The sequence below is a fragment of the Haliotis asinina genome, chromosome 4 (genome assembly GCF_037392515.1).
Source record: "Haliotis asinina isolate JCU_RB_2024 chromosome 4, JCU_Hal_asi_v2, whole genome shotgun sequence".
Taxonomy (NCBI): Eukaryota; Metazoa; Mollusca; class Gastropoda; order Lepetellida; family Haliotidae; genus Haliotis; species Haliotis asinina.
Genome location: NC_090283.1, coordinates 6,763,925 through 6,788,025, shown reverse-complemented (window position 1 = coordinate 6,788,025; position 24,101 = coordinate 6,763,925). Strand labels below are relative to the sequence as shown.

General features: G+C 40.1%; 4 protein-coding genes across 8 annotated transcripts in view; 3 read left to right on the top strand and 1 right to left on the bottom strand.

The window, feature by feature from the left end:
- Window positions 1-284: 284 nt before the first annotated feature.
- Window positions 285-7,371, top strand: LOC137282136 (ankyrin repeat domain-containing protein 50-like). The gene is made up of 6 exons (XM_067813864.1): window positions 285-609; window positions 2,915-3,044; window positions 3,585-3,598; window positions 3,943-3,969; window positions 4,722-4,748; window positions 5,714-7,371. Exons 1-6 carry the CDS (start codon window positions 291-293, stop codon window positions 6,922-6,924), a joined length of 1,728 nt encoding a protein of 575 aa, XP_067669965.1. The 5' UTR covers window positions 285-290; the 3' UTR covers window positions 6,925-7,371.
- Window positions 7,372-9,548: 2,177 nt separating this feature from the next.
- LOC137282135 (uncharacterized) lies at window positions 9,549-15,814 on the top strand. Of its 2 annotated transcripts, none has more exons than XM_067813862.1 (7): window positions 9,549-9,633; window positions 10,237-10,451; window positions 11,601-11,667; window positions 12,013-12,194; window positions 13,076-13,242; window positions 14,917-15,064; window positions 15,689-15,814. In XM_067813862.1, the coding sequence occupies exons 2-7, from the start codon at window positions 10,241-10,243 to the stop codon at window positions 15,724-15,726; spliced, it is 813 nt and encodes a 270-aa protein (XP_067669963.1). In that variant the 5' UTR covers window positions 9,549-9,633; window positions 10,237-10,240; the 3' UTR covers window positions 15,727-15,814. The 2 variants fall into 2 exon arrangements, with proteins under 2 accessions (XP_067669963.1, XP_067669964.1); XM_067813863.1 differs by having other exon boundaries at window positions 9,583-9,633; window positions 10,198-10,451.
- Window positions 15,815-16,496: 682 nt separating this feature from the next.
- LOC137282242 (uncharacterized) lies at window positions 16,497-21,453 on the top strand. Its single transcript, XM_067813974.1, has 4 exons — window positions 16,497-16,501; window positions 18,381-18,828; window positions 19,124-19,463; window positions 20,025-21,453. The coding sequence occupies exons 1-4, from the start codon at window positions 16,497-16,499 to the stop codon at window positions 20,828-20,830; spliced, it is 1,599 nt and encodes a 532-aa protein (XP_067670075.1). The 3' UTR covers window positions 20,831-21,453.
- A 977-nt stretch (window positions 21,454-22,430) lies between these two features.
- Window positions 22,431-24,101, bottom strand: part of LOC137281228 (receptor for retinol uptake stra6-like) — a 28,824-nt gene continuing 27,153 nt past the window's right edge. For all 4 annotated transcript variants that reach the window (XM_067812363.1, XM_067812364.1, XM_067812365.1 and 1 more), the window contains exon 18: window positions 22,431-23,111. In XM_067812363.1, coding sequence (XP_067668464.1) covers window positions 22,762-23,111 — 350 coding nt within the window. In that variant the 3' untranslated portion in view covers window positions 22,431-22,761. The remainder of the gene's footprint in view (window positions 23,112-24,101) is intronic.

Here is a 24,101-nt window from a genome sequence, read left to right as displayed (position 1 = left end):
GAACCGGTAAAAGTCATCGTTAGAACTGATCTTCAGTAACCCGTGCTTGTTGTAAGAGGCGACTAAAGTGGATCGGTTGGCCAGGCTCGCTGATGTGGTTGACACATGCCATCGTATCACAGTTGCATATGTTTTTGTTCATGATGTTGATAATTGGATTCTCTGATCCAGACTCAATTATTATTAGACTGTTTTCATATGGCTGAGTATGGCGTTTAATAACAACAACCAACCAACCAACTCACTCATTCATTTGAATCGAAGCACTTGTGCGGATGATTATTCGAATCATGTATTTAAATTACATCACATACATTTTTCGCTGTCTCTCAGTGACCGATGTTGGAGGCAACACACTGTGTCCATGGGGCACATATGGAGTCGCTTGTGACAGAAACTGTTCCGAACGCTGCAGACTGTTGCCTGAGGAAAACATAGTTCACTGTGACAAGTTAAGTGGAAAGTGTTCGGAAGGATGTATCTCTGGTTGGTACGCTGATAAATGTAACCAGGAGTGCAGCCAGAACTGTATGAACAACACCTGCAATCAGCTGGATGGAGATTGTACACTGGGCTGCAAAGATGGCAAGCAAGGGAGGTTTTGTGAAGGTAAAATATACATGTGACCTGCAGCAAATCGCAGGCACTCGTACATGTTATCAAACTAAACCGCACCTTTCAGCCAGACCACGGGATCATGACCGCCAGTTTGACGTGATACCCTCTTAATTGTGTCCAAAATCTTTAAGTATACGAATTGCAAGAAGAGTTTCCTTATTCACAAATGTGAATGAAATATTATAAGTAAATAACTAAATTTGTTTGTAGTGCGATTCGTATATTTCGATTGCACTGGTCACGTGGTATTACGTTCGATTTCCAATTGGATGTAAACATTAAAACTTACATGCAGTGCAAAACACAACCTTGGAGATTCTGTTACTTTTCGACATGGACTCATAGTAACAAATTATTAAAAGTAAAAATTCAGCTTCTAAAATTGAAAAATAACGCGATATTACAATTCCTGGGAATTTTGAGAATCGCTAATTTCACCCCAGTTGTGGTGAAAAGTGACTTCAGTAGCTGTGCTGTGCTGTGCTGTGCTGTGCTGAACCGGGATGCCTGAGTCTTTAATTCACAAAATGACGACTCGTAAGATCACAGCAACTGTTGTGTGCAAGGATCATAGCTGTGGTCGAGGTTTCTTGTGATTACAAACATTCGTAGGTCTGTAGTAATAAAAATGCACTCGTTATATTACATTTTCTGTTTTTCGGGGGTTTGGTACGGAAGCGTACTAGGACCACGATGAGATTTTTTTTAGTCTCATTATCTCCTACGTAGGACGTAATAAATTTGTTACATTTTTCTGTTATGCGCTGGATATTTCAGGGGTCGTTGCACACTACTCATAATGAAGGCATGCCTTAGACTATCGGTGGCAATCTATGCCTAATTATTCCCTTATATTTATACAAACAACTATAATGACAATATTTTGCCTTTCGTAATTCCGTACTGCTTTAAGTCGCATTCAACACTTTTCCACCCGAGTCAAGTTCACTTTTAAACAATCACGAACGAGTGTTATATCTGGTCCACCCCAGCCTCATGAAGGCAAGCAAAAATGTGAGAGGACATGTCATAACGAGAATATCGTTTCAGAATCCTTTTCCCCGTCCACTGTTTGTGTGCGTGCGTGCGTGGGTGCGTGTGCATGTGCATGTGCGTGTGTGTGAGAAAGAAAGACTACTCATAACTGCAATCAGATCAAGGTCCACGTCACCCAAACGTAACACGCACACATACACACAAACACACAATGACACTGTGTAGTAGCACTGTGGTAGTGTCATGAATAAACATTGACGTGCATTTATACTATCTAACGCCCTGCATAACGGAACGTTTCTTTATTTAATAGCTACACTTCATAATCCGATCCTTTCAAAGGATACATTAAGTACTGCGTAGCAGATGGTATATCTTTCGTAGGAGATAGTAAGTCCTAATTAGTATCTCCTACTTAGGAGATTGTAAGTCCTACGTAGGAGATTGTAAGTCCTACGTAGGAGATACTATCTCCTACGTAGGACTAAGTCCTACGTAAGAGATAGTAAGCCCTGTGTAGGAGATAGTAGGTCCTATGTAGCAGATACTATGTCCTACACAGGCGATAAGGACATCCCAACAAGTTTTCACCTTGGTCCTACTACGCTTCCTTTCAAGAAAGTGGAGCATTAGAAGCATCAGTTTCATGTTAAGAAATGGTCAGCTTAAAGACTGAAATACTTTAATTCATGTCTATGGAAACATGTTGATTGTAATGAGCAATCTCTGTCACAGACAAAATTCAGTGTCTCGTCCACTGACACCTATGTGTCAGCCTATGGTCTTGTAATGACAAAATGCGATGCACAACTTCAATCATTGATCACATGCAATTTGAAGTTTACACCTATCAGGCTATACACCACAAACGAAATACATTCATTTCTGGCTGGTGCACCTGTGTTCTGTTTCTGTCACATTATGTAATTATGCAGACAGACAGGTGTGATACTTGGACAAATGACATGTCATGATGCCTGTTGATTGCAAACAAAGTGTATCCATTTTTCTCCAATGACGGGATCGGACGGAAACCCGTGCAAACTCAAATTCAAGTTTCAAGTCCTGTTTCGTACTTGGACGAACGGTAGTTTCCAGCTGCGCAGCAGCCCACGATCTCAGTATCCCTTGCTTGTAAATGAGGATGTATATGTAAAATCCAACATCTCTATACAGACACAACGAGCTCTGGTGTATCGGCAATTGAACCAGCCAGACAGAGTCTCCGTAATACTTGAGCGATTGGTGACGTTGCAGTGGTTGACAGTTTTAGTATGGCAAACCAATTATTTGTTTATAGTTTCCGAGGACAAAAATGACGACGACGAGGACACAACAGTCCCACTGAACAAAGCTAGCCCTGTCCTTATCACCGTCGTTTTGGTTATAATCATCGTGGTTGTAATCGGCTTACTGACTGGTTACATCTGGTAAGCATCGCACTTACTGTGTTAAATGGGTTTTTAGAGAAACACGGTTATGTCCAACAGTGCTGTCTTGAGGTTCATCCAAATGCATGTCATCATTATATATGAACTAAAGATCCAAAACACTTCCCACCCACAACATAGTATTATATTTAGAAAGCCTAATAGTTCGACTTGGGGACTATAAATTCATATGTTTTTAAAACGAATTATTTCAAATGTCTTCGATTTTGATTCTTTCTCTAGATGCTTTTGTCATTCCCTTGGTATTTTGTATATTTCCTTGTCATTTCTTGGGTTTTTATGTCGTTACGTTTGCATCATTTATTTTTGATATTGTATTTATGCCTTGAACAATCAGAATTTGAAATCCTGTAATAAAACACCCATATTGCAGTTATGTGTCTTCATACCATAGATGAACATGAAAGTGATAAAAGTATCCAGTGATTGTAAACATTTCTTAGCTGCTTTGAATGGAAGTGACGTTCAGTAACCCACAAGCGTTATACCTTATTAATGCGGTGTTTCTTTCCATTCCAGTATTCACCAAAGACGTAAGTGAAACATACTCTTAACTTGTTGCTTTTCTATCATGTTTTACCAACTTGAAAATATATTATAATTACTGAAAGCGTTTGGGCTTAATATGTTTGTGATGGTTGCCTGTGAAACACAAACTACTGTGACAGCTATCTGAAAATGATAAAGGATGACATGCTCATGGCTTATTCAGAATCGTACTGTAGCATTTCTTAAAGTGAATGTGGGAATGGTTTTGCTTTTTTTTATTTTTGACAGATGTAGATGTGTGAAATGACACAGTTCTTTTAAATCCAAAATCTAATCAGCAAACGGTATGTAACACACAGACAACTTATATGCTTCTGCTTGTTGTTAGGTGCGACGAAACGACAGTTGATTGCAGGTAAGTATACGATCCACAGCTCGGTAGCAGCGGGATCAGTATCAATGTTTTACTGTATCATTGTATCATGCTGTCGTTGTACTTTTCTGTCACTGCATCATTGTGTCGCTTTGTCGCGGTATCACTGTATCACTTCACTGCTGTATCACTGTATTTTTATATCAGTATCTCGGTTTATTGTTGTATCAATTTATCGCTGTGTCGCCATATCACCTCGTCAATGTATCGCCGTATCACCGTGTCACTGTATCACTGTGTCACTGTATTGTCTAATCACCGTGTCACTGTATCACTGTGTCACTGTATCGCCGTTTCACCGTGTCACTGTATTGTCTAATCACCGTGTCACTGCATCACTGTGTCACTGTATTGTCTAATCACCTTGTCACTGTATGACCGTGTCACTGTATCACTGTGTCACTGTACTGTCTAATCACCTTGTTACTGTATCACTGTGTCACTGTATTATCTAATCACCGTGTATCACTGTGTCACTGCAGGTCACAAGTCATCACTAATCAGCTCTATTACACTGCTTGATACTACCGATGGGGATATGTTTCATGAGCACTAATCATAGGTCATGGTGTATGGTATCTTTAAATGAAAAGGGACAATGCATGAAATGCGCGGTTTTCATTTATAACTTCACGTCATGTCTTCATATAATCTGTAGAACAGATAAGGACGTAATCACAAGACTTGTAATGATCGTCTTTCAGAACAGTATTGAAAATGTGGGTTTTTTTCAGATAAGGAAAGTGACGGATTAATCTCAGGTAAGAGTCGAATTCCTCGACATAAACGATACCAATCCTTTGTCTTTGACAATGGCAACGTGTATAAACTCTTCACACTGTGATGCATATTGCTATATTTACTGCACACAGGACAGTATATATGTACTAGATTAGGACAATAAACACAGTCGTAAACCATAAATGCAACAGAACATAGTATATGTTTCAAGCATCAAAGTGAACATTTCGATGAAAATGGAATTGGTGCTACTGGCAAAGTATATGCATCCGAAAGGACACACTCCAACATGAGGACAAGCTATCATCTGTGTGGGATGAAGATAAGCTCCAATATTTCGCTGACGTCTACTCTTAAGGAGAGTAGGATATTCTGAGAAATGAACACTAATTAGCACGAATTCCACGTTGTTCATGGCTTCGAACTTTTGATTCGCATTTATGTATTTCAAAAAGCGACATGTATTTGTCAGCTTTATTCAAGTAATTCATGCATGTCTAGATCGAAGATCACGATGTTAGCCACGGGCATGTCTGGTCTCGGTTAGTTTCCAGAGAAAAAAAACAACAGTCACAGGCGGAGGCAATAAGTATTTGTAAACGATATGGTACCATCTACTGTCGTAGTTGTTATATATCGATGCTTTTTGTAGTTTTATCTGGAATCCCCTAAAACAACATAGATTAATGGAGCATCGTGTGGAAAGTTTGGCAAATGCTGTTATAGTATGTAAAGGAGCGAAGACCTCGCTCTAGCATCCACTTTGACCAACCATATATAATTATCTCATTGCTTATAACATGTTTGTGTTTATGTTGCTGTTTTCACATTACATTCGTTTTAGCTTTTGTTAGAGAACGTTGATACAATCACGAGTCATACTGACACATTTCTTCAAAGCTACAAATGAACAATTTATGTATGGCCTTATATGTAGTTGCTGCCTTATTCCATAAGCTGTTATAATATTTTTTTCAAAACACAGAAAGAACAAGGACAAGACTTGCTGACACCAGGTTCCACAACGCCTGCGAAGAGGGAAACCTGGAACTCGTGCAGGACATGTTGAGTAGTGATTCAATTGATGTCAATGTCCCGGGGTCGTACGGAGTGACACCAGCAATGTGGGCCGCACAGAAAGGACACAGGGATGTCTTTCAATTCCTTGTTGATAAAGGAGCTGATCTGTTACTTTTGGACGTTGATGGGGACCACATTTTTAATATGGCTTGCTATGGGGGAAACACAGAAATAGTGGAGAGTATTCTCTCAAAAATTCCAGATCCGGAGATCAACAAAGCAAGAAAAGACGGGAGAACTCCGCTGATGTGGGCCGCAATGCAAGGACATCTGGATATATTCAACCGCCTTACAGCTAAACACGCTGATTTGTTACAAACAGATGATGATGGCGACAACATCCTTCACTACGCCTGCCTTGGGGGACGCATTGAAATTGTGGAACAAGTCATAGCCAGTAAACAAATTGATATCAATAGTACCGACAGATATGGGAGGACAGCAGTGATGTCAGCTGCGAGGCATGGACACAAAGACATTCTGGATTTACTTGTCAAGAATGGAGGTGACAGGTTTCACACAGATAACCGAGGTAAAAATATTCTTCATTTGGCTTGTCTTGGAGGACACGCGAGGATGGTGGAGCATGTTCTCCACATGAAAGTTGCTGATATCAATAGCAGGAATAAGTTTGGGGTAACACCTCTGATGTTTGCAGCATTTAATGGACACAGAAGCGTGCTTGACTTACTTTTGAGTGAGGGAGCTGATGTATCACTGTGTGGAAACATGGGGAACAACATCTTACACGTGGCTTGCATGGGAGGACATGCAGGTATGGTAAAGCATATCCTGTCAGAACGTATGGTAGACATCAATAGTCGAGCACAAAATGAAAGGACGCCATTGATGTTGGCAGCACAGTGGGAAAGAAGGTCGGTGGTTGACTTTCTTCTAGAACAAGGAGCTGATATATCGCTGACGGATAATAGAGGAAACAGCGTCCTCCATATTGCCAGTAAAACAGGATACATGGAGATTGTACAAGATCTTGTGTCACATCATACTCTTGACATAAACACAAGAAATCGTCATGGTAAAACAGCAGCCATGACTGCAAAACGTAAAGGGAACAATGCTGTGTATACATATCTGATAAATATGTCAAATGCATGATCACCTATGTTCATTAGCCTGTAAGAACTCTCACAGAACAAAAAATGAATCCAATACTAGTAACTAAGTCTATACGCTTGTTGCTGTCATTGCGTAATGGAGAAACTGTAAAAGCAGTCTAAAATCCTTCCTAAATTTCCCAAAAATACAAGTCTTGTAAATATCATCTTTACAAGGTTGGAACGTTTTGGAAATGTTATATTTCAAAGTTTGGAAATTTTCAAACAGTAAATTTTCGGAGATTACATTTTTTTCTTGTGTGACGTCACAAGACAGCAGGGGTTCTCAGTGACAGCAAATATTTGGCAGACAGCACTGAGTGATAGTGAATACTGTGATATGTGTTTGATTTCACGGCGAATCAATATTATCTAAATAGGAAGAAATACCTTGTTTAATGGACAGCTACAAAATGATGAAATAAAATGTTTATCTTATGCTACAGTACTGAAACAGTCCTTTGTTATTTATAGACCCTAACACACCACTATATCTCCCAATGAACAATAAAAAATATTTGGATTGTGTTTATTGTTCATCCGTTTTGTGATTACCTTGCCACTCAATATATCCACCCATAAATCCAGTTTGTTGTATTGTTTTCAGGTTTCATGACAAGAAACTCGTCCTCTTTGTTCATGTTAGGGCATACAAATGAGGAAATATACACCAGACATTTGTATATCTGATATCCAGTTCTCCAGTTCAGCTTCTCAGGGGCGCTTTGTTCCCCTGTTTATATATCGGACCTGAAAAAGTGCACTAGCCACAACAAAAACCTGTGCGTCTTGGACATTAAAATATATGGTTGACCTACATGGGCAAATATGTAAATACAGTTATTACTTAATATTATTGTCCCCCTAAGAGGGTATGTAACTCCCATTTCTTTCAAAGTTTTTACATGGTTTTAATTGCAGAATGGATGGTCTTTTATTGTTTGCTAAACTGAAGTATAACCGCCAACAGCTGGAGGATGGTGTAAATCCAGCTAGGGTCCGTACAGGTAGCAAATATACTGTAAGTCCCCGTGGTCCTTTGCGTTGCTGGTGATAATTTCCCCGTTTTCATATCGCATTGTTTCCTATAGTAATATGTTTTATGATAACATTCTAGTTGTATCTTAATATTCGTGATACTGTAGTAGTTTTAAAGTTCTCCTTTTACATTTTTTATGTTGAAAATGTGTTCATCTTTAATTCATAAATTGTTATGGCGAAGGTATTACCGATGTGACGCTAAATATTAACTCACTCGCTCACTATCACTCACACAAATGCAGCAAGTATGGATGACGTGAGACGTTTTGGCATGGTCACGTGTATGACAGTCCTATACGAGCGACATGTGGATCACATTAATGTCAAAAACTATGTCCATTTATGGAGTTTACTTATCTGACGTTAGATCTAGCCACTATCTACGTACTCGAGCCCTCTCGTCTTGATTATGGATGCAAAGCGTCATCGAATGCTGGTCGACAGTGTTGATGAATTTGCTTCCACCAGAATTGACCTAATCGAAAAATACTCGCACAAAAGTTGATAGATAGATAAAAGATGAACAGGCTGACAGGATATTTAGACATTATAGTGGCGAAAACATCATGCCAGAGGTGACGGAGATATATGAGAAAACAATACAACGACTTGTTGGAACTTGCAGGTGATAATGGAATGTCAGTAGGGTGTTGAAAATGAAAGGTAACTGAAGTGAAATTGCAACGGTGACGGTTTACATGTAGAAATCGGCGATAATGTGTCTAGTTAGGTATGTAATGCAGTGAATGGGGGTGAACGTTGCGTCTCAACAGACTGGATGCCAGATAGCATTTGAGTTGTGCGGAGCTGTATAAAAATAATTAAATGTTTCTCGGGCACATTTTTTTTTCGAAAGTGACAAATTCAGTAGGTCATGTTTTTCTTAAACTTTGATACAAAAACGTAAAGAATACATTTTTACTTTTTTCACTTTCAGAAATACAGCTTGGGAAGTATGTGTATGTGCTAATGACTTTCAGATTCAGTAAAACGCGTTCTTACAAACATTAATTCTCATAGTGGACAAATGGATGATCGGGACGTGGCCAAGTCAAACTTATTTTTTTTTGTAAATGACAATAAAAAAGGGTTATGAGCACAAATAAAAGTGACACGCCGATGCCCGAGACGCCGATGCCTTACGCAACTGTCGCTTACGTCTACAGTTAGTCTTCATACGATATCCGAAACACAGCACAGCGAAAAACAGATGGAAATGGTACAAAGCAAGGACAAAATGTCTTGGTTAAACTGACTAATTTCAAGTCAAATCATCAATTGCTTATTTACTGACAGTTGTAATGTATACGGAAAATCTGTTATTGTGGCAAATGTCATGACAAAAAATATGTCACCTGTATGTTGCACGTTGGCTGATATCCATGATCAGAATCCTTCTTTGAGACAGCATATCACTGACACTCACAACCATTTTAGGCCAAACATCACCACACTAGCAGTGCCGTAAAATAATATGTCAGCTGATTACACGAATGAGTATATCCAGAGCAATATATGTCTCCACCTCTCGCACGTTAGTGACACTGCTATCGGTATTGCTGTGAATCTCTTATCTGGCAATACAGCTGTTGACCAAACTGACGGGAAAAGAGCACCTGATCATTTCACAAAACACTGAGACAAGACGGTAACTCAAGATATCAACCAGGTACGAACAGTTTATTATATTTCTTACGCTGAGTGCATACAAATGTCCTTTCATTAATATTCCCAGGACTATTTGTTCGAGGAAGTGTAGTTACCGAAGTTCGAGTAAGCGTCGGTGACTCGATATCACAAACTCTGTTGTGATCTCTGTTTGAGGTTTAAAAATGTAACCAAAACTCACAGGTGGTGTTCAAAGCTACAGGAGAATATTTGTTATACGTAGGTCGACTGCCCGAATGAGTAGGTAGGGGTGGGGTTGGAGGGGTTTGGAGGGGGGTGGGTCAGAAATCGGCTTTAACAATTTACGCATAACGTGAATCGAACATGACGAGCGAATACTTTAACTACTCGGCTAACCACCCTCACCTGTCTGCAGGATACTGTTTAGATGTCTCAGTTTTGCAGGTCTTGTTGTACTTGAATGTGTCAGATAAAAATGCTGCTGCTGCTATATATTTAGTTGCAGACAAAATCTGTTTTGAGACGCTAGGTTTGAGGCTGTTCCTGAACTATACCAGTGTTTCAGACATAATGAGGCTCCTCCCGATCTACATCAATGTTTCAGACACAATCAAGCTGCTTCTGAACTACACATGTATTTCAGACAAATGAGGCCGTTTTTTATCTACATATGTGTTGGTGCTACGGTACTAACTGGACAGTCTGGGGCGGTGAACTTTAAGGATGTGACCAAAACCCTCGGAGACATATTCCGTGCAACTGGACAAGATTTTCTGAAAGAGTTGAACTCGACAGTCAGGGACGTCGTGCACAAAGGCGTCGATGACGTCAAGATGCTGGCCAGTCAGGGTTTCCAAGGTAGGTCTATCTGCTGTACATGGTCAAATCAGCCATAGACTTAATATAATCCATTTTCGATTCGAAACAAATTTCTCCACTGGCTGGTACAAAATAACAAACTCCTGATATTGATGGGTTGAGGGTATACATTACCGTGTAATTGACATTCAGTAGACTAATAGACCTTTCTTTGAGTGATTTTGCTGTACATCATTTGGAGATAAGTCGACTGTGGCATGTGACTGTCTGCAGTTGGGGAACATTGAAAGATTGCCAATATAAAAATTCACTTGAAATGGAGTCGTATTTTATTGTGGTACAAACAGAGCAGCTCTAACCAGATTCAGACGTACATATCACGATCTCACTAGTGAAGCAGGGAGATCGTCAGAAATTACTTGAGAATAGAGATTGTGCAAGTACTGTTTGCCTTGGTCCAAAAGTAGAGTACTTGAGGATGAAATTCATTTTCGTATTACTATCTGAATATCACTATCTTCGATTTCAACTGTTGAATGTTGCGCATTATCTCTCCAATGAAAGAACACATATCCATATCATGATGTACAAGAATCAGTTATTCTACGATGCCTCAAGAAAATACTGGACTCTGATTGGTGTTGGGAAAAGTGGGACGACATTAATTCTACACGTTAGATTCCAAGTCAAATTTAGTCGCCATCACCCAGTACAGTATGTCTCTCATTTTCCAACACACTAGGTTTATTTCCGAATTATTAGCAGAATGCATAATGCGAGGCCTCAGCAGAAGTACATCGATACATGATGCAAGGGAGATAACTCAATCATATTTCACGGAACGGCTTGTCTGCTTTTAACTGTTATGGTTCTGTTGTTTGACTTGTTACTACTACAAAATATTGGGCATATGCATCACTATATTCATATATAATTTGCCATGACTTAATATACTCTTTTAAGTTAAGATCATATTGTTAATTTACCATTGTTATTATCAATTGTATCAATTGTATTACAATGTATCCACTTGTAAAATTTTGCCATTCACGCTCTTACGTAAGAGTCATCGAAACAAAGTATTCTATATTGTTTGTACTCTCTGCCTAAGGCCCTTACTATTCAAGTAAATTGAACTTGAACTTGCAAATGTTCACACGGCAATCAGCAATGTATTTACACACACAGCGCTGGTATTAAACTACATGAACGACCGACAAAAACAGAAGGATCAGAAAGCAAGCAGAGGCATGAGGTGAGACATTTCAATCGATCAACATCACTGAAAACCGATGCACAAGCTTAGTATTGGCCATGGTGATATTGTCTTTAAATATGTCACTGATATATAAGAAATCTTCAATCTTCGACATCAATGTATGCTTCGTCCATCCATAAATTTCCTCTGGTGATATTTTAAACGCGAAGCAAGAAACATACAACGCTAACAGAATTTGCATTGGTATGTATGTGTACAACCTACCTTCATTGTTCACTCCATAACGGACCATCAGAGTATTTTCACATAATATCACACTTGATGGAAATGCCTGATTGAGATCTGTGAGAACACGGCACCTTTATTATGACATTGTTTCAGTGATGCTGTCCAAGACACAACCCAACTTATCAAACGCATCCTCCTGCTGCTTGACAACGCTGAGCAGGACTTCCACCACGTAAACAACATCCTCGGCGACAGTTTAAACCAGGTCATTTCCACCGTTGTGTCCTTGGTAACGGATGTAGATGACGCCAAGAACAGAGTGGAGAAAACTATAAGTACGGTCTTGCTCCCTCATGTGCACAACGTGTACTTCACGCATTTTAAAGAACACAAAACTTCTGACATTTCTAGTCAGGCTTCACACAAAAGTCCAAGGTTTGATTCCATCGTCAGATGTGGCATCCTTTTAGTGTCTCTTGCCAGGGTATTGTCTAGAATCATTCACTTAGCTCATATATCCATTTTAAGCATGAGGTTGCTGAGACTTAAATATCAAAAACACCATGTCGACTGATGATGTAGGCCTCACGGTATTTCTGATGGTGAATAAGGTGACTGGGGAATCAGCCCTTAATTAAGACGAACATGTTGATGAAGACGAGGGCACAGTTGAAACCTGTTTAGCTGCTTGCATAAGAAGCCTGCTCGTGGTCGTCTCTGTATAGACTGTGGGAATACCGGGCTGCTTGACAATATTGATGTAAGCATATATAGTTTGTGGCAACAATGGACAAGCGAAGTCTCAACAATGGAAACACAGAGACACAGTAACACTTCCGCACTTCCCTGTACAGTTGATATGCTGAGAGACACGGCCAAGGCAAATGTCCAATGGTGGCAATAAACGCCACATACTATAATCAGTGAAGGAGACAACACTATGTACACTGCGGGTAGTGATAAGGATTAAGAATGCAGTATGGCATGGCGTCGCTGCATAGGGTTTGGTCTTAAGTAATATTTTCACGATGACTTTCTTGAAGTCATTATGACATTGGATAAGGACACACGGGCACATGTGGAATAACGCTGGTAGGATTCTATCTATCAATCTCATTTTAGACTGGTCTGCATAATGAAAGGTATCGTTGTATTTTCCAACGGTAGTGTCCATGAGGTAAGTTCCTCGCTGTTACAAGACCGTCTTTCTGTTCAGGGTCTCACAGTCAGTCTGCAGACTCTTTCATCAGGGACACCGTGATGGCGTTGGAGAAGCTGGTGATACGTCAGCATCAACAAGCCGGCGTCTTCAAAGACTTCTGCGGCAGCATCAGCCAGAAGGCTGCACAGGTTTTCACGCCAATGACTGACGGTCTCAAAAAGGTAACTGACAACACAAAGTGACTACTCTATACAATATCATTTTGTTTAAACCAGCAAGCAGTGGTATGTGATGAAACGCGAACAACTAAAATACTCATATTAAGCTCATGTGAGATAAACGAGACAAAAGTATTCTACCTTTGTTATGCAACAGAAACATTTATCCCTAAAAGGTCAGACTAGATTTTCCATCACAAGGTAAGTATTTGATTGTAAATCTGTTAAGGATACTGTTAATTTTCAGACAGGCAGACAAACAGACAGACAGACAGATTTATTCAATAGAGAGGCCTTGGGCCCATAATACATACATTTTGATCGTGTATATATACTAAGTGAGTATATAATCACCAAGGAGACAGAGGTATGGACATTTACAGTGGTGGGTAAGTGTTTCCATCCTTAACATGAATACATATACAGGGATTCAGTAAGTATGGCAGAGACATTACTATACACTAACAGTAACTGCAAACCTAGCTGCTTATGGATTAACAATGATGGCTCTCATTTCCATACTTTACATAAACACAGTCAGTGAGTGAGTGACTTTAGTTTCACGCCGCTTTTAGCAATATTCCAGCGATATCACGGCAGGGGACACCAGAAAATGGGATTCACACATTGTACCCATGTGTTACATAAACACATATGAAAAGATACAGTGTATCAGTAATACCTGGGAAAAAAGCCAATACGTATGGCTTAATTTTCATTTGATTATAGTTTGATTTTATTTTTGAAAAATGTAAATTGATTGAAAAATTCGGATATAACTTGTAGATAGATGAATGCCATTTTATAATTGGTAGGGCCATATCTGAGATTGATAGTGACTGTATCCTCAAAGAGGGATAAAGTATTGCAAAATTATCTTTCTGAGAGGACGCGTATGTCCCGAAACATTCAAGGTATATTTCCCCTCACTACAGTCGTAACCGTACAATGTGTATCATTGTAGTGCATGATTAGATTTGTGTAAATTACTAACAGCTAAAGAGATGCTGTAAATCCAGCTAGGGTCCATGCAGGTAGCAAAAGCGGTGTATGTCTCCATGGTCCCTAGTATGGTGATCTCTCTTCAACTGCAGGTGATCTTCAGGCCTTGTGTTACATTTTATTGACCATTAATGTGTCTAATTTTACTTCCTGCGTCGAAACGTTTTCACAATTCGAATGCGTTTATTATGAAATTGTATTTCCTAAACTCAAGATATGGCTTACATACTGCCGATATCACCATAAATCTTAACTCACTAACTCTGACCAGATCTTACCACCACGTCTGTTTATCGTATCGCATCCATAATACCGGGTTCGTACCTTAGAACGATGTATGATAAAATGCCCGTAGTCGTGTGTTTTAAAATATGACCCTGGTACATAACAAGTAAGTTTTGCTCTTGGCAAGCTGGTTGGTAAATTACATTTTCTTTACGGTGTAGGAGAACTAGATAACGGCATACGTTTTCTCCATGCAAGGGTCAATCGTTACGTAACGGTGATGAGCACAGCTGAATAGTTTCCCTTCAAGTTTGAATCACGGGATCGAGTCCTTACACCGTGTGACACCGAATTAATGGTATTGTTATCAGATGAAGTTTCTTCTAATATCAGAACAATTTGAGGTATGTTGAAAGGATCTTAAATGTAAATTATCCATCTGTATTTCAGATTGTAAGTCAAGCTGGGGATATTCTATCCAAATCATTTGAAACCGTCATGTCAAACGTGTCCGCTTCGACCACACAGTTTGGTGACCTGATGACTCAAGGGAAAATGTTGGTCTCAACACTGAAGCAGACAGTGATGTCTGACATAGGTGCGTACTGACAGTGATGTCTGACATAGATACTTACAAATGAGAATGTCTGACATAGGTACGTAGAGACAGTGATGACAGATGGGAATGTCTGACGCACAGACAGTGGTGGCTAATATAGGTACGTACAGACAGTGGTGTCCAACATAGGTACGTACACACTCTGATATCGGACATAGGTACCTACAGACAGTGACGTCTGACACAGGTACGTTTAGACTCTGATGTTAGACATACATACGTACAGACAGTGATGTCTGATGTCCGATCTTTGATGACTCAAGTTGAAATATTTGTCTCAACATTGAAGCAGGCAGTGATGTCTGACACAGGTATTCCAGACAGTGATGTCTGATGTCCGATCTCTGATGACTCAAGGTGAAATATTCGTCTCAACATTAAGCAGTCTAGTTAGGCTCCACTGTCCATCCGCAGTACCCCATATGTATGGCCAGTCAGTGGTGGCTGACATAATGATGGACAGATAGTGCAGGTTGATCTAGTTCTGTACATACTGTGATGATCCTTGTTGGTATGTACAAACAGTAGCTAGATATATTAAATTAAATAATTGCTGTGTCTCTGTGTCTGTACGATGTTCATCATATTACTTTGATCTTGAAGATGGTGCAGTCGCAGCTCTCCGTGCCGCCGCTGCTTGAGGTTGACGACGCTCAAGAATGTGCGTGTATACACATATACATCAACCGCGTTTCACGAATAAAGATGTTTTCATCTTGCTGCTTACAAGGTCTCTCGTTGTCAGTTGTCTCACTAAACTCGAGACCCGTGAACATCCTGGATACAATATGTCTTCAGCAACCCATGTTTGCCACAAAAGGCGACTATGCTTGTCGCAAGAGGCGACTAAAGGGATCGAGTGGTCACGCTAGCTGACTTGGTTGACACACGTCATCGTTTCCAACCGCGCAGATCGATGCTAATGCTATTGATCACCGGGTGGTCTGGTCCAGTGCAGTTATTTACAGACCCCCGCCTCATAGTTTAATATTGCTGAGTTAGGCGTAAAACTAAACTCACTCGCTCACAGAACTTGATTATACCCTTTGAAACTATTCATAGTATGTATTAGTAGCGTCCGCCGTTGCCTAGTATGCATGACTGGCTGGAGACACACCTGGAATACTGACCTGAAGTGTTCAACGTGATTCACGGGGCCGTGTTTGCGTGGGATTACCACGCTAAGCCACTGGTGCGCAGTATCGCACAATAAACAGCATCGTTGACCCTCATTTAACGTCACCCCTTCCATTCAACAACGAAAGTTGTACATGACTATCTTTGACCAGTGCGCCACAACACACTTCCCTGTCCTTGACACTATTTTTAGGCGTGGAAAACCCTATGGAAACGAGAAATTGGCGGAACTTCAGCAGCTCGTCTAAACATAAAGATGAACATAGTTACAAGGATGAGGTAGGTTATATCACAAACAAACATCTGCCGATCTAATCTCATTCTGTGCGTCGAGGTGTCGTGACACATGGCTATCAAAATACCATGGTCTCATTGCTCCCACGCACTCCGGATTTGGACGTCGGTGAAGGAGGCTAATTTGAGCATACACGTCGTTTTACAGGGAAACAGGGTTGTGCGTGTGTTGTGACCACTCTTAGTTGTTCATGTTGTGCTACTGACATTGACTGAGGTACACCCATCCTGGACGTGTCTTGTCAGTGTTGTGTGTTCTAAGGGCCGGGATCAGCAGTTGTCCTGGGACTGGTGGCAAAACACGAAGTTTCACGTTTTCCCAACATATAACTAGACATTCTCAAAGCCATTTAGAAGTTCGTGTAGTAATACAAGACAAATCTTCTTGATTTCAAGATTTCTTGATTTATTATTTTCACAACGTTTCTAATCTAGTTCTAGCCTCTTTTTTAGGTTTTAAAGAAACGAGGGGCATGAGTATAATAAAATAGGTAATAGGTAATAATAAACAAATTGATAAAAAAACCTTTTCACATTTATCTTTGCGATTTATGTAGTTGATTCGTGAAAATGTGAAATGTATGCTAAGTTCGGCCTAACTACAGCTCCAGTGGTAGGGAGATAGGAAACAAAAGAAAATGACTTTAACCAGGAGAAATTAGTGGAAAAATAAAAAGCGACTTATCTGAAACACATCACGACTTTTTCATATTAGTGTGCAGTGATACCGTATTACAAAGGACACTTTATAAGTGCGCATTCTGAAATTAGACTTAGCGTCATTATAAAGGATAGCTCAGTTAAAAAAGTAACAATTTTCATGTTGAAATTATGAAGGATGTTGCTACCATGGAGTCTCACTATCTGTACAACAAAAACTGGTAGGTAGGGTCGTCTCAAAAGAACAACTAGTGTAGCAGACGATAGCTGGGGTCGTGCTCGGGGATAGAGAGATCAGCTATTATATAAATAATCTCTAAGGGAAATTAAACTGGGAAAGTACACGGCATGTCATAACAATTCTCAAGTAATATCCATAATGTCGATCTTCGAGTGGTCATGCTACCTATATATTTTGAGACATTTAATACGATGCCTTTCTGTGGGTATCAGATATGATACACTTTCACATATCTCAACATAAACTTTAAGAAAGAAAAACACGTAAGGTGTCAATCAAAAGATGAGCCATAGTCAACACATATGAAGAAAAAAATATATTGAGATGGTCCTTTGTGCCAGTAGGCAGCGCATGCCTTTCATGCCAGGTGCGTCGACGGTCCGTCGTCATACCTGGCTGAGCGACCTAACTGCCATCTATAGTCGGATCGTAGTCGTATTTATCTTTATGTTTTGCCCGATTTTAGGAATAAACATGTTTTTCTGCATACCCTATTGCCCATCCCTGTAAATGCCAAGTTAGGTCCATGTTGTTTGCGGTTATATTACATTTTTGGGATTCAAGGTAAAATCATATTTTTTAACTTAATTCCGAACGAACTTAAGCTCAGAAATGTTGTGAAAAATAAATGAAGAAGTTGTTTTATTCATAAGACATTTACCTTATATAATATCTGGACCTGATCGTACACTGTCAGTATATACTGGACAAAATAATTTAGATATATTGGTGTTTTTACGATTGATATTTTATCAGTGTGTTAATAAATAAATAGATCATTATTCAAAATTTCAAAATTTACATATATCCCTAACTATTTGTGTCCAGTGTGTATCCTTCATAGTTCACCTGTCTACAGCTAAGAGCCCCGTGTAGTCACGTCATCTGTTAAAAATATCCCAACGGACACCTGTTAATCCTACGCTATTCAAGTCAGTTCCGTTTTACCATCTAATGTTACAGTGCCACAGACAGAAGCCCCACCCAGAAACTTGTGGCTGATATCTTGCGTTGTATTAAGGACGAAGAACGGATAAAGAAGGAGGTGATACACTCTCTGAGGCAATTAGCAAATGATCTTGACGTCAGACAACGAGACATGAACATAGCAAAGACTGCCTTCGCGTCCGGTGGGATCGCGGCTACCGGCTTAACTATAGCAGGTATAGCAGCGGCGCCCTTCACTTTTGGGACATCCCTGGGTCTGACGGCAGGGGGCGTGGCACTGGGTGTGTCCAGTGGCCTTGGTGGACTGGCGACATCAATTGCTGACAAGATCGTCAATAGCAGCACGTTGAAAATAGCTCAAGCCAAAATTGACGACTATCAAAAAACAGTGGCTGACTTAGCCAGCCTCCTTGAGAGAATCACATCCGACAACAGTCACGAACTTCGTGACAGGATAACTGAGGTAATCTCCTTTTAAACATTTGAAAGTTTCTTCTGTCGGTTTCTATACTTTTGTCTTAGTGTTTGTTAGTCTCTTTGTTAACTTGTCATCAGGCACAATATCACGGTTCAGTGTAACAGGTTTGAAATTGAACTGATAGTCTTTTCAAAATTACAATCACACCATAATTTTTGGAAGCTTCTACATACGTTTTGTTAATAAGTAGAGTTCCTGTTCCTTATTGAAGGACAGGGGTTCACATGCCCGATACATTGAAGAATGATGATTAGAGTAAACTTCTTTCTACTTTGTACAGCAAATCAACAACATGGAGGAAGGAGAGTGCGCGGTGACCTTGGATCTGATTCTTGGAGGACTGAAGACAGCAGCCGAGACGGGTGGATCGGTTGCCAGATCAACAGCTGTTGTAGGAGCAGTCGCAGCTCGGGCCACGTTGGCGGTGGGGAAGACGATGCTGGAAGCAATGGAGACTGGGGCGAAGGCCCTGAAGATTGGAGGGGTGGTTCTGTCAGTGTTGGCGGTGCCGCTAGATCTGCACACGATGATCTCCAACAGCATAAAGATCCACAAGAAAACCCCATCTAAAACTGCGGAGAGGATTCGCGAAACGGCGACACATTTGGAGAAAGTGAATGGTCTGTACTATATCAGATTCACTGCCAGCTTGTGCCGTGAAGAACCAGTCATAACTTGGTCCTACACAGCCGTTACATTTCCTAACAAATCATTCACAGGATCACGTGTTCATCTCAGATGAAAAAGATGACGTTAGTTTCTGAAACGCCTGGTCCCAATTCTCTTGTATACCTACCCCAGGAATTTAGTCCAAATTTTGCTTGTTATGACAACAAACATAAATCACTTTTATGTGGTAATATGTATTAATGTTGTTGAGTTGACAATATAATACTGACCTAAAATGTAAACTAGAAATATACGAGTAGAATTTACCTTACAATAATTCCTCTTCCTCTGCCCACCTCCTCGGCATTCGACACGGCAACTACATGTGGTAACTTCCAATTTTCATTGAGTCATCAGTACGTAGATTTGTTGGTATTCAACGTAGAACTTTACAGTGTTGTTCTGTGAAAACGTAATTCCACAATCAGAAAATGGCGCCAAGCGTTTTAATACATTTCTTGTCGTTGATAAGATGGTAATAACTATTTATGCCTTTCTCTATTTATCTTCAGCCAACATTCGACGACAACGTCTAATACAAATGGTGGACAAAGTTCCAAATGATGTACGTGACCTGGCCGCCAAGTATGATACGTCCAGCTTCCTCCCGATCTTGCTTAAGATGCTGTGTCTCTTGGTGCAAGTATCGGCTATTGTGTCTGTTCTCCTGGATCGACTGAGACCATTCTTCGTTGATGCTTGGTTTCCAGATTCCACGCTCGTGATGTTATGTATGACTGCAGTCTTGTGTGGAGTGGTTAATCTTGTGCTCGAAATGTACTTGATTGTTTCAAATACTTCAATCTGGAATGGTATCGAGTCTAAACTTGACAAATTTGTGACTGCAATCAAGTACGTCACCCGCTTGGATGGAGATGAAGGTTTTCGGGTAGACGTCCGGTCTATACATTGTACAATTCAGAGCAAGGTCCATGCTGGAGAGTATATGAAGCATGGTCATAGTGAGTTTATATTGCATGCGATCAAACTGGTCCTGGATGTCGGACTTTTCCTGTACTGTGGACAAGAGGTTTCTACAGACCCTGGAGACGGGAATCTTCTGGCATTTCATGAAGATATCCACTCTCTGGTTGTCTCAACACATAAACATCATGCTGCTGGAATAGAGGGACTAATGATGGGCGTGCTCTCTCTAACAATATCATTGTATCTCCTCCAGTCCTTGAGTTTAATAGTTTGCGGTTTTAAGAGATCAAAAGTAGCTGAGGCTATGAATGATCTTGGGGAGGATTTCAGACGTCGCTATCGTGACCTTCTCGCCAGATCTAATTATTATCTACCTGCTGTTGAAACCTAAGTACTTGTAAAACAAGACGACAACATGCAATAAGACACTGCGTGTGCTAGACCAGAACTTCACCTAACGGGAGAGATAAGGACGTGTGGATTCCAACGTGAAGCTGTAAGATAATCCATTGCTTGCCATGACACTTCCTACTGAGTGTCGCTCATATCACACCTCGATCACATCGACAGATTCTGGACACTGACACTTGTTGATGCGGATGGCCAGCTACAGGTGAAATGGTCCAGAGGAACAAGTGTCCAGATAAAAGTATCACGATGACGATTCTACTGTAACTCCCAAGTGCCTAACAAGCACCGCATGCACTACGAAGCATCCGGATGTCACTATGTATTGTAATCAAGACATTTCATCATGTTTTAACATGTTCTTATTATTCTGGCATGTTTTACATTTGGAATGAGACATTCTATGTTTCTTGTTATTTTGGGCAGGGTTATAATCAAACTTTTTTATGTAATTTCTGATTATTTGTAGGATATATATAGAGAGAGATATTATATTTCGGAGACTTTATCTTATGCCCAGAATAGAGTCACGCCAGTCGCCGCCATACCTTTACAATTCAGTTTGTGTATTCATCATGTATCGCCTCCGATCATACACAGGTGATATAAGCAGCAGGTTGGAACTTGCACTTTACAAAATGTGACGTCTCAGACGTAGTGTGTGATGAACATAAAGTTGTAGCTGAACAACAATATATGTACTTTTACATCATGCTGCAGTTCATTGCCTGGAATGTTGACGAGGGTGGTGCAGGCGTTGGCTAAGTTGGTGAAGCGATGATAAGGTGTTTTCTAACCGAATTCATCCTGTGAGATTCGAACAAACGACCTCGAGGGACGACTAGGACTGCGGGGGACGTGTACGTCGTGCCACTGATTTAGTTGCGACTGGTCTGCATCCCCATAAACATCCAGATAAAATAATTGTCCACTACTGTATTGTATATTTTATAAACACAGGTATATATTACAAGAGCTGTCTAAAATACGTCAGACTTAAGCTGTCATACAGGCATATACCCATCAATACTATGGACCATTTTGCACATGCCAGACTAGCTGTCGGCACAGGACAGATTCAAGCAATACCTGATGTTGACATTAGTTGAATGTACAGATCGAAAAAAGAGGAATCAGAACTGGAATGAACCGTTACTACCCCAACACCATCATATAAAATGTTGTCCAAAGAGCTTAGAATATGTGGCATGTCGATTAGTGACACATATTGGGCAAATGTGTCATCTGAGGAAGACTTTTGCATAAACCATTCAACAGTGCCATCAACGTTTGGTTTGAATCTTAAACCTGAAGAAATCTCCATTCCTCTTTTATACTGTATTGCAGAACTACACAAGAATCTGTACAAGGAGAGACATATTGCTGCTTCAAGCAAACGTATAATAAAATCTTGGTTCAGACTTGAACCGCAATCCTCCAGAGGGACTATCTAACATAGGGACTGTTCATAATATATTGGTTGGTTTGCACAAAAATTAGGGGATGTCAGTCACATTATACAGTGTTTTCCATAAAATCACTCCTCTTTCACAGCCATAAATTATGAACGATTACGGCATAACTGGCATTACACATGTTTATTAAAATATATTCGTTTGTCTTTGTACAAAACACACATAGAGAGAGTGAAACTCAGTTTCAGTCGCACCTGTCGTCCCTGATTTGGCGAAGTGGCACATAAGTGTATGGTTAATGTCGGTATGTCCTCAACCCTTCATTGTGTAGCAATCGTTGCGGATGTATTTCAGAACAGAAGAAACATTCTTTGGTATACTTTTGGGTAGTCTTGAGGTAGACATTACAACCATAATATATCTTTGGAAACATGACCAGAAGCACATACAATGTGTAAGTGACGTGACATCACGAAGTCTTCTAAAATATTTCAGTTTGTCACACGAGACAAGAGTTATTATTTATTTTTTTCCCTTTCACGTCGTATATGCCTTCTGTTTTGTCTTTTATTTTGTCTTCTGTTTTGTCTTTTATTTTGTCTTCTGTTTTGTCGTCGGTGTCAGTCATGGAATCCAGCCTGGAGAGATCGGCTACTGGGAGATCACTGACTGGGACCCGTCTTCCTTCCTGTACTGCCTTCATCATGCTCTGCATGTAGCCCTTCCTGAACACTCGGATCTGCGGGTTGTTGATGAGGGTGTAGAACAATGCCCAGTTGAAGGTGGCTCGATATTTTCGTCGCTTAGCGTCTTGTATCGCCTTCACATCAGTGTCATGTGCTTTCATCTCTGTAAATAGAGAGTACCGACTGAAATAAACTTACCTGTTGTATGAGCGATATATTGAGTGTCCCTCAACGTTTATTAGATTATTTACGCAAAGATTAAAGAATGTGAACCACCAGAAGCGACTTGAGAAAATGTCCTTGTCCACTTCCAAACCTTACGTTTACACTGAGCATTTTCTAAAAAAACTTAAATTAAGATCTGCACGTTTTCGCTGCTCATCACATGAGTTGCGGATTGAAGAGGGTGGATTTATGAAGATAATAAGAGAAGACAGGTTATTTAACTCATGCTACAGTAATGTCTTAGAAGACGAATATCAGTTTTTGCTCGTATGCCCATTATATTATAAACTACGTAAAATGTACCTTAAAGAATGTTGTTATGACCATCAATCCATAGATCAATTTTATTCCGTAAACTCCAACAATTATTATGCGATTCAGGATGTTACTATGTTCATTACCTCATGATATGCAACTTAGAAAAGAATATTCGTCACCGAGTATCGTCTGAACGTCACAATTGTATGAAGACTTAATATCATATAATACTGTGTACTCGTATACAAGTCTTCTATACACTGCTACTATGTATTGTACAATAGGCCTGTCACCTTTGAGTACTAAATAAAGACTGATTGAAATAAACGTTTTCCGGATTATCACAAAATATACCCCAGCTTCAAACATAGCGATAGACACAATCAAACACACCCATACCTACAGACACTACCTTAGATACACTCTAAGCCACACTACCTCACACAGACCCTCACTCACGGAAAAACTCTTATAATCAGCAACAAACACTACCTCACACAGACCCTCAGTCACAGATACGATATTGTGATCAGCAACAGACACTACCTCACACAGACCATCTGTCACAGAAACAATCTTATGATCAGCAACAGACACTACCTCAGACACACCCTCAGTCACAGAAACAATATTATGATCAGCAAAAAATACTACCTCACTCAGACCCTCA

Bases quoted from the DNA above. Each gene is read 5' to 3' on its own strand.
- LOC137282136 (XM_067813864.1), top strand. From the start codon at position 291: ATGTATTTAAATTACATCACATACATTTTTCGCTGTCTCTCAGTGACC. The intron at 610-2,914 runs GTAAAATATACA...ATTTGTTTATAG, and splicing joins GCAAGGGAGGTTTTGTGAAG to TTTCCGAGGACAAAAATGAC. The intron at 3,970-4,721 runs GTAAGTATACGA...GGTTTTTTTCAG, and splicing joins GAAACGACAGTTGATTGCAG to ATAAGGAAAGTGACGGATTA.
- LOC137282135 (XM_067813863.1), top strand. From the start codon at position 10,226: ATGTATTTCAGACAAATGAGGCCGTTTTTTATCTACATATGTGTTGGT. The intron at 13,243-14,916 runs GTAACTGACAAC...TCTGTATTTCAG, and splicing joins TGACTGACGGTCTCAAAAAG to ATTGTAAGTCAAGCTGGGGA. The intron at 15,065-15,688 runs GTGCGTACTGAC...TTGATCTTGAAG, and splicing joins GACAGTGATGTCTGACATAG to ATGGTGCAGTCGCAGCTCTC.
- LOC137282242 (XM_067813974.1), top strand. The intron at 18,829-19,123 runs GTAATCTCCTTT...TACTTTGTACAG, and splicing joins TTCGTGACAGGATAACTGAG to CAAATCAACAACATGGAGGA. The intron at 19,464-20,024 runs GTCTGTACTATA...ATTTATCTTCAG, and splicing joins ACATTTGGAGAAAGTGAATG to CCAACATTCGACGACAACGT.